The sequence below is a fragment of the Vigna umbellata genome, chromosome 1, assembly GCF_029865625.1.
Source record: "Vigna umbellata cultivar VRB3 chromosome 1, Vumbellata_1.0, whole genome shotgun sequence".
Lineage (NCBI taxonomy): Eukaryota > Viridiplantae > Streptophyta > Magnoliopsida > Fabales > Fabaceae > Vigna > Vigna umbellata.
Window position 1 is genome coordinate 62,291,391 of NC_142165.1, and position 10,629 is coordinate 62,302,019.

At 32.8% G+C, this 10,629-nt stretch overlaps 1 protein-coding gene across 2 annotated transcripts; it reads left to right on the forward strand.

Annotated features, from left to right (window-relative positions):
* Positions 1-5,959: 5,959 nt before the first annotated feature.
* LOC124847491 (zinc finger protein 4-like) lies at positions 5,960-10,053 on the forward strand. Of its 2 annotated transcripts, none has more exons than XM_088104013.1 (3): positions 5,960-6,045; positions 6,443-6,508; positions 9,001-10,053. In XM_088104013.1, the coding sequence occupies exon 3, from the start codon at positions 9,090-9,092 to the stop codon at positions 9,825-9,827; it is 738 nt and encodes a 245-aa protein (XP_087960139.1). In that variant the 5' UTR covers positions 5,960-6,045; positions 6,443-6,508; positions 9,001-9,089; the 3' UTR covers positions 9,828-10,053. The 2 variants fall into 2 exon arrangements, with proteins under 2 accessions (XP_087960139.1, XP_087960140.1); XM_088104014.1 differs by lacking the exon at positions 5,960-6,045 and adding an exon at positions 6,195-6,213.
* The last annotated feature ends 576 nt before the right edge of the window (positions 10,054-10,629 follow it).

Sequence of the window (10,629 nt, forward strand, 5' to 3'; positions counted from 1 at the left end):
TCAAGGATTCAAAGATAGAAAAAGTTCTTGTATATAAGTTGTACCTTCTCTTATGTGAGTCCTCCGTATATAGTCATCTTCGATAAAATCTGTTACTTAGAAAGAGTTGACCTCTTGAGAGTAGGTGACTTCTGGTACGAAGATTTGTACTATTCTACATCTTGAAAAGAGAATTATTGCTTTAATGATAAGAGCTGGTACGGCTATGACAGGACATAAAACTTTAAGGAAACATTCTGGGAATGTCTTCCTATTTCTCAACGTCTTTTTCATTCATATGCAAGGCTTTTGAATAAATTTTTGTGATGTCATTATCTGCATAGAAAAAAAGAACAAAAGAAAAGCACACATAGGTACAATACATTAATGCAATTAGTCTTCTTACGTTAAGAGAGCGTTTAGGCAAGATTCGTAGTACAAGCGTTTAGCGTGAGTGTTTGCTTTTTAAAGTAGTATTTCATTTGATAAAATATTGTGTTTAGTACTACTTAATCTAGACGCGTTTTTGTCAATATTTTATAACTGACACGTCATTGTTGATCTTGCTTGTGTTTAATAAAGTTGTTCTAGTATATACTTCTCTTAGACGTTTTACTTACTAAATGATATTTTGTTAATTGTTGTATGTTAAACTTCAAAACTTGAATTGCTAGATAGTTTAGTGTGACTAAACGATCTTGTCTTAACAGAAGATTGAAATGCTTGTGCCACATTATATACCTCATATATTGGCACAAGAACTAAAGCATTTGGTATGAGAATTTCCTCTATCATGACCTCATTATTCAATAACTTCATACCATGAAGATTTATGGTTGCCTCAAATATTATTCCATGGGCCACTAGTGTCATCCCTATATCCCCAAAACATATAGTTGACATGGATGAGTGTCGTCCATGTCCTTGTCTGGTACAGGTGGAATTGAACAAAATGATTGTTAATTTTACCTGTGGGATTCATAAAAGATTATGGTAGAGGAGATACTTATGGACGAATATCATAACTATTAAAGTGCTACTAGAATAAGTGCATGATAAGTGTCTAATATATAATTTAGTTTTAATGATATTTTAGAACTTATCTTGTTTTCATTTTGTTAAATATTTATGTTAATCACTTCAATTATACTTGTTTTCAAGGTTTTGATAAATTTCGAGAGTCAAAGATGAATTAATGAAGAAACTAGAGAAATTTTAAGAAATATACAACAAACTAACTTCAGTGTGGCTGCAACATGAAATCTGGGACACACGAATAAAACCAACCTTGGAGGGAAATGTCTAGCCCTGACCTCAAGCTTAAGCCATGAAGAATCTTTCACCTAGAAGTAATCTTAGGAGGCTCCAACCCAAAATCACAAAGCTTAAGCCACGAAAGGAAAACCATTTTTGGAGGATACCTCACTATTAGAGCCATGGAAGCCATCATTGAAGCAATGTTCTAAGAGTATATAAAAATAGGATTTCACCCCTATTTTAAGAAAGTTTTTTTGTAGAACTTTTGAGAGACTTCTTTAGAGAGATTTAGAGAGATACTTTATAAAGTCTTCTCCCTCATTTCCTATATATTTTAAGGGAGTCATTCCAAGGGAATTCACATGGCACCAAGATATTTTTTTAGGATGACTCATACTTGTTCAAAATAGGTGCAAATGGTTTGTTGTGAAGGTGTATATTTGGAATTGAAATCAAAGATATCCTATGGCATTGTCACAATTCACCATATTTAAGCCATTTCAATGGAGATAGGATTGCTGCCAAGGTCTTGCAATCAGGTTTGCTTTTGCCTTCATTATTTAGAGATGCATACGAACATTGTAGGAATTGTGATAGATTCCAAAGGAATCGCAATATATTAAGAAGGCATGAAATGCCTCTATATAACATCATAGAAGTGGAAGTCTTTGATTGCTAGGGTGCGGACTTCGTTGGTCCATTGCCTATGTTTCATGTTATCAAACATATTCTTCTCTACATGCATTATATATATAAAACAAAAATAAAACATCTTATATATTCATCACACTCAAAATAAGCCAGAATCTTGATACAAGTAAATGTGGTCAATGTTATCATTGCATTTGTGTTAAATCCTTAAGAATATATTATCCTTATAACAAGCAAATGTGCTAAATATTATTATACATTTGTTTTATGTATTTTGCAAAAGCTTTCCTTAAATGATTAATGGACTTATCGAGAATTGGTGTAGGACTCTTGATTTTTTGCACAAAAAGATAATAATTTCAATTAGCATATAAAAAGACAAAAACGTCCACAAAGTATTTGATTCAATGCAATTGTTACCAATTTTCAACTAGTTGTAATACGAGCACACACAATGGTTGTCATCTAGTGCATTACATATTAATCACACTCATATGAGCTGGTTTATTTATTACATTACAATATTATCAACGCAATTACTAATAATTGAGTAAGAAAAGGAATCATATGATTATAAATATATGGACCAAAATACCAAACCTTGAGGGGACAACTACGCAAGCTTTTTTTTAGCCTTAACAGTTGATTTCCCTAACAACATGTTATGTCTTGGACTTGAAATATGACAAAGGGAATGTTTTTGGATACAGTTATATAATAAAGAAAGTTAATAACAATGAGGTTCTTACCAATTTATTACTTGTCTAAGATGGTCGGGGTAGTACATAAATATTATATTAAATCTCAAACGGGGAACTAAGACTAACTCAATCTCATATAAAATAAATATAAGCATATATAATTATAAATTATAAAAAAATACCTTAATATAAATATACAAATAATATATTAAAAACATATATATAAAAAATTAAAATTTTTATGAACTATATAAGCATATATAATTATAAATTATAAGAAAATACCTTAATATAAATATACAAAAAATATATTAAAAACATATATATAAAAAATTAAAATTTTTATGAACCTTGGAGAGTGAAACTAGTTGTAACCGGACTTCCAAATGTTTAAAGTATATAGTGCGGAACTAAAAACATGAAAAAAAAAGTTACATAAACATTGTATTATTAGATACAAAAATTAAGAGAAAAAAAAGTACCACACGGTCCTTTCACTTTCACAATGGAAAGAAAAGGCGGTGGGTAGTGGTAGAATGGACAACAAAAGAGGGAATGTAATTGTGGACAGTGGTGAATGAAAAATGGGAAATGGGGAAGTAGAACGAAAAAGGTAAGGAAAGCAATTGCAAACAAGTGAACAGAGCAATTGCAAATAGTAGTGAACAGAGTAGAGGATGTTCAAAAACAATGTTGTAGAGACAGAATAGTGATGACTTCATAAAAATTACACGTAAATTTACCTTGGCTGACTTTTGGCTTCGATTATCTATAAAATCGAGGCAATAATACAGTTGAACTGCCTCTTGTCGCAAACTGCCTAACAAACGAAAATTCCCCCAATACAGAATAGGGAATCCTAGGTATTAAATTTGTGGACTTGGTTCATATTAAGTTCTAATCTTGTATAATTATCCTAGCTAAGAAACATTCATGCAATGGGGAAACAAAGAATTTAAAGTAATATCTAATTCCTATCTAGATGTTATGGTTAAGAGTGATGAATGTTATGGACAATGTTACAATGCATGACAATGAACCTAATTAACCTAACAAATGGGTGGTAGGTAGCAAATGCAAGAAAATATAAGACCTAGAATAGGTATTGGTTAAGAATTGTTAAATATGTAAATGATAAAGAAATGCAATGCCAAATAAGTATTGACCCTTGATGAAGTTGTGCATTTTGGGTTAGTGAACCCAAAGATTATCTTATAATTTCCAGAAATTCAGAGAGGGGTTAAAATCCAATTTTTCAAGGAAAAAATCTATTTACGCAAAGTATGTACTATTTATATTTAATTCAGATTTTTTTCTAAGAGAGAAAGAGAGAATATTATTCAAAGACTTATCTAAAAACACAAAATCAACAACATTTTTTACAGAAAACCTATTTTTACACCTTAACAAAAATCTAACCTATTTCTAATGATTTAAAACCTAAAAGAGACTAAGAAAGAAATTTTAAGAAAGAAAATGAGAGAAAAATGAAGTGTTAACAAATATTTTTATGGCTTTGATTATATTAAAAACTAAAGCCTAATGTTTATATATATAATTAAAATATGTTAATTTTTGTACAAATTTGGAAATTTTCTTCAATTATTTGGACTTGGGTCTAGAAAACGATTCCATTGAGGTATATGGGCTCGATTTTTTGACAACCAAGGCCAGTCCCTTTTTTAGATAAAATATTTAAATAAAAAGAGAGGATATTTTGATATTTCTTTCAACTTTTTATCCATGAGTCTAGAAAAATGGAAGTCATAAAGGTATATGGCATCGGTTCTTTATCAACCAAGGTCAAATCCTCTTTCTTAAATAAAGTATTTAAATAAATAATGAGACTTTTGAAAAATTTTGAAAATTTTGGTACACATCGCTCTACAATAACCAAAGTCATATGTGTATATAGCCTCAATTATTTGAAAATTAAAACTAAATCTCCTCTCTTAGATTAAATAATTATAAAGTAGATATTTTGAAAAATTTTGAAAGATAATTATCAACTAAATCTCCTTTCTTAGAGCATATTGGTCATGTTGGGTTGGTTTGGGAAGAGGCTAGGTTTGTCTGGGTCAGTTCCTAATCAAGATGGGCGAGGTTAGGTCAGGTTGAGGTTAAGTAGGTAGGTTAGGTTGGACATTAGTCAAGGTAAGGTCTCGATCAAGCCAAAGTTGATAGGGTCCATAACATGTTGAGTTGAATCGAGTCCATGTTGGACCAAGTTGAGTTAGACCCATGTTAGGTCGAGTCAAGTCAAACAACTAGTAGATCAAATCAAGTTAGGTTTACCTTGGATTAAGTCAAGTTAAGTGCATCTCAAACTTATTTGAGGGCTAAATGGAGTTAAACGCACCTCGACCCGAGTTAGGTAAGAACACATTAGGCTAAGCGAAGTTTGACTCACGTTGAGTTGAACCAATTCAAACTCAGTTTAAAGTTAATTTAAAATATTAATGATTCGATTTGTAATTTAAAATATTTTAAGGAAAAATTAATTTTAAAATATTTGTGGAGGTTAATTGAATTTTTATTGTGGAGAGTCTTGACCCTGATTCACTTTATATGAGCATTTTATAAGTTGAGTGTTTTTTAAGTCCTTAGTGTTGTAATGAAAAGAGACTTGTTTTAAGATTGATTAAGGTTGGGTCATAGACGAAATAAATCGAATTAAAAATTCTAAATTTAACACTAATAAGACATGATTCAAACTCATATAAGGAATTCACTTCACCTCTAACTCAAAATCTAGATGTATGAATCTTCTCTTTATACGTGGTTAAAGTTTCTGGTCTTCTCTCACTCTCGCTGAATTCCTGCCAAGTGACCATATTATTTCTAAACGAAGGAATCCTTAATATCATGATGTCTTATCTTTGAGTTAACTTAGTATTGCAAGGAAAAACGATAATAGGGTCATCTCCAATATGTTATAGTTTTATAAACAATTAAAACAGTGATAATGATAAGTGTGGAAGTGTTTTAGTGGGAAGAGGAAAGAGAAAGAAAGAGCAAAATGCAATGTGCAGGTTGGAAAAGATGGGGAAGTTATGGGAGTCCATATGAATGAATATGACAAAGGTGGCTGGGTCAATCAATGGTAAAGAAAAATATCCTCTATAGTTGAAGCAGATAATAATAGAAAATGTGTATCACTTAAAGACATAAAGCTAACGTTAAATATGGAACAGAAGGGACCACTATCTTTTGTAGTGGACGCAAAACGACCATTAAGGAAATTCTATTTTATTTGAATTATAAACAAAAAAACTGATGCATATTTATTATTTATGCTCTAGCACAGTTAGTGGGACCATGATGAGAATTTATGAAGATAAAACATAGCTAAAATTATTAGCCACATTTTGATTTTATTAGTTGTTTCACGTTTTGTGCAGCAGCATGCGTCCGGTTGAGTTGAGTAGATAGCTAGCTAGCTGGTGGGTCTTGGCAGGTAAAGTAGTGATTGCTTTTCTTGTCTATGATGTTTGGTCATTTTTAACATCTCACACAGACAGACAGAAAGACAGACACAGACACGTTCACACTAACTGATAATTAGCCCTCATCAGTTAAAGTTAAGCAGTGGCAAAATACAACCTCAAATTCGACAAAAGACGTGGTTCATGTCTTCATGTTATCTGACTTTCCTCCATCACCTCCTTCTCTCTCTCTCTCTCTTCTTTGCTTTCCCATAACATAACTCTTTTTCTTTCTCTCTTTTTCTCTGTCTGTGATCTTATCTATCTCTCCTTTTAATTATTCACTCACCCCTTTACACTGCTTGATGCTAAAAAACATGGTACCCTCTATTGTTGGTTGTTGCTGATACTCCTCATACTCACAACTAGGTGCCTAGCAACAGCATGTGAGGGAAGGAGCCTGCAGATTTATCGTACTGTACTATGGTTTGTTATGTAAGTTCCTCTTTTTCACCCATCTCATCACTGAAAAAAGATTTGTTTTTCGTTATGCACTTTCTTCCAATTCCTCCCTTCATTTTAACCCATTCTTCTGCTGCCTTTTTTATTTCCTTCTTCATTCTCTTTCTTTTGTTTCACTTTTTCTTTGATTGCTCTACTGCTTCTCTCATTTTGTGTTTTTGGAGTCTCATGATGGTCCACTTTGGCTTGCAAGAAATGAAAATTTTTTATGCTAATGTTGAGGGTTTTGTGTCTGGTTTATGTGATAATCTGAAACCGTTTCTGTAATGGGTAATTACAATTTTGTCAGTTTACTAAGAAAAGAAAAGGTTATACCTACCAGTTGAGTATCAAAATTTAGATCTATGTTCTTAAGTTCAAGCGGAAGCATCAGATTTTATGAGAATAATTTCTCTTTTCTTGTATTCTACTGTTTATGAGAATAATTCCAACTGTTTTTCGTCTTCTTTTCTCCTATAACCTTTCGAGATGATAATTACCTGTTCGATTTCCATGTTTTAGGACTGCTTTTGGGTGGTTAATTAGTTGATTAGACATATTGGAATTATCTGGCTAATCTCTGGAGTTAATTTACTTCCATGAAAGCATGGAATTAGATTTCTCATGTTTATGTTAATAACCTCTTGAGTGTTCTGTTAAACCTATCTGATTTAAATAATACATTTTTGCAACTCCACCAAATTTTCTGACATGACCCTTTTCATCTCAGTATATTTGAAAATACCATTGGCTTTTGCCAGCAAATAAAGGATTAATAGCTGTAAAATTTGGCATGGCAAGGACCTAGTAGACTCATGATTGGAGGACAATTCCACAATTTACTATTGATGGGAAGAACAGTTATAGGTCACAACAACCGACAATATATAATGCTACTTTTATACTTTTGCTTAAATTAGTGCATCGTAGAATCACTTATTTTCTGCTTAAATTAGCATCAATGAGGGAAAACTTGAGTGGGAATCTACAGTGTCTTGAAAAAAGGGAATGAACCGTGCTATGACCAACTAAATAGCCACCGAGGTTGTCTTATTCTAGTATTTTACTCAATAAAATGTGCTAAACATCATGAGACGAACTAGATTCTACTAAGTAAAAGAAAATATATGAAATACATAACATAGTAATGCTCATTTAAGTACCATCAAGGGATAAGGAACATAAGGTACATTTTGCACCAAGTCTCCTGTCATATGGAACCAAACCACAAGGTACATTTTGTATTTAAGTCTTCTTTTGTATCCAACGTATGTTTCCATTGTTGTACGAAATGAATAAATAAAAAGATGACAAAAAAAAAGTTTATTTCCATTTAACTATTTTTCTTGGGTGATTATCTTGCATTAGAACATATTCATCCGAAAACTTTTTTGCTAAATTGTTGTTATGAAAAGCTTAAAAGATATGAAAGAAGAAAGTCACTCTGATTCTTCATATGTCCTTCAATTTGCATACTTTTCTTAAATTGTCTAGCTATGGATGCATCAGCTAACACTTGAGTTCACTTAAGGAGGCTGTTTTTAAGGGGAAGGACCAAATTTTGTTTGTTGTAACTTGAGTCACAATTCCTTGGTAGATAGATTACTTTTAATATGACTGTTTGAATGTCAAATCCTCTTTGATGAAACAAAAGATAACTTTGTTTAAGCAAAGCATAATTGTACCCTTTCCCGAGCAATTCAGGTGAGTAAATTATATTCATGGTTCTGGTTGTGGATCAAAATTATTTTTTAAGAATTCAGTGGAAAGTGCTATACATTGGTTTTCCATAAAGAATTATGCCGCATCCATGATAATTGGCTTGTAAGAAATCACTGGTTAACATTTATATGTACTCTCTTCATCTTGGTCATAATGGAGAAACATACTTAGGTTTGTCCCCTGGGAATTCGAAGGGACTGTTTGAGAAACTGCATAACTGACATTAAAAAATGTATTGGTAGGAATGTTTTGTGGTTTGAATTTCTATCCTCTTCGGCATTATTCACTTTAGGTCTCTATGAAGAAAGACAAAAATAGGCATTTTAGGCAACAAGAAAATTTGGTAACTTTTTTTTTTTGTTAGGAGATATTTTGTTCAAAGTGGCACTACTGTAAATGAACTGTTACATGTGATGTGAACTGTGTTTTCTATTGATGAAATTCATGTGCCAACTTTTACTTTTGCGGTATTGCTGTCTATATTTGAGCAATGATAACACTCTGTCTCTGTTAGCAGCACTTAAATGATATTTTTATTTTAGTGCTGAGATAAAAACAATAGAAACCATGAAGTTGCCTATGTGTAAGACCATACAGTTGATGCGAGACGAGATATATTATATGATTGGATTGGTAGGGTTTGCTCTACTTCGATTCCATATTATTGCCACTTTATGTTAATGCCAGAATGTATCTTCCATTTTGCAAACACAAACAAAACTCCGAACTTTACATAGCATATAATGTGTTTGATAAAAATGCAGGCAATGGTATCATGGTAAGCTGAGTAACGGATTTGTTCCACCCAAGTGCCTTCTGGGAAAAAAGTGAACTCTTAACAGGGCCATACAACATGATGACTCCAAACTTGAACTTGGAAGCTGAAAATCATTCAGAAGGAAGTAGCCAGGTGGCATCCAATGTCTCCTTGCATGAAGCATCTTATGATCTTACAAAGGGCAGCACCACCACTTCCTCCTGTCTGACAAAGGATGAAACTGATCCAGGTTCTGTTACCCTTGACTTGACACTCAACTTCAATTCCAGTGATAGTGAGTTGAAAGGTTCTAGTGATGCTAGCAGTGAAGTGGGAGCTGAACCTCCTGCTTCAGCATCAGCAACTCCCAGGGTTTTTTCTTGTAACTACTGCAGGAGGAAGTTCTATAGTTCGCAGGCATTAGGAGGCCATCAAAATGCTCACAAAAGGGAGAGGACAATGGCTAAGCGTGCATTGAGAATGGGAATGTTCACTGAGAGGTACACAAGTTTGGCATCTCTACCTCTTCATGGTTCACCTTTTAGGTCTCTTGGTCTTGAAGCTCATTCTGCAATGCACCAAAGACACGTCTCATCCTCAATGAGAACTCCTGATATGAGAGCCGCTGCAAGATTTGAAAGAAACCATTTTGGATCACTGGTTTTCATGGAAGATGATGATGTTGGATTGTTTTGGCCTGGAAGTTTCAGACAGGTAGACCAAGGAGCTGGTGTTACTGAAGGACATGTTCAAAGCTCAAATCCCAGTCTTGTTCCAATAGTGCCTCCTCCACCACAAGCTTCTGCTTCTCCGGATCTCACATTGAAGCTTTGAGTTGACCTCAGAAGGATACATACACAAACAAAGGCCTCACAGAGTAATAAATAAGTGGCTAAGAAGTGAATCATCCATTGCATTATAATTACATTTCTCAACCATTACTTTGAGGGGTTAGTTATCAGAGTTTTATATATATGTGTATGTACCACTTCTCTTAAAGATGTTTTAATATTTGATTCTCTTCCGAAGTGAAATTATTAATTAATAGGCGTGCACTGTACAGTGAGATGTTTATTTACAATGGCCATTTACCTTATGAGAAAATATTTAGCAGATTTTATTAGTAGTAATATGGGTGAACTTAAACGAGGGAATATTTAACATATTTTATGAATAGTAATATTTTGGTGTTTTAGAAGATAAAATATCAGTAACTTAATAGATTGATTTAGGTTATATTTTGTAATAATTGAAGATATTATGACTTGATGAAAACGTCAAATGTAAGGTTTATAAAGTGTAGTGTTTAGTTGACACGAAAATACAACAAGAAAATACAAGGAGATGAATAAGTTTTTCAGAAGGTTTTATTTTTCTAACAAATTAGTATCAAGAGAGTCAGTTAGCTTGAGTGTCTGAGTGGAAAAAAGAGTCAAAGAGTTAAAAAGATGGTCAACCTTACAAATAATATGTCATTGTTTAAGTTGACAAAGACAGTCAACTATCATAATTGGAGTATAAAGATGAAGGCTCTTCTCGACTTCAAGAAAATTGGGAGGTGGTTGAAGATGGTTTTGAATAACCAGTCAACACGACAAATTGATCGAATGTCCGGATGAAAGCATTAAAAGAAGCA

Excerpts from the sequence above, each read along its gene's own strand:
- LOC124847491 (XM_088104013.1), top strand. The coding sequence starts at position 9,090 with ATGATGACTCCAAACTTGAACTTGGAAGCTGAAAATCATTCAGAAGGA.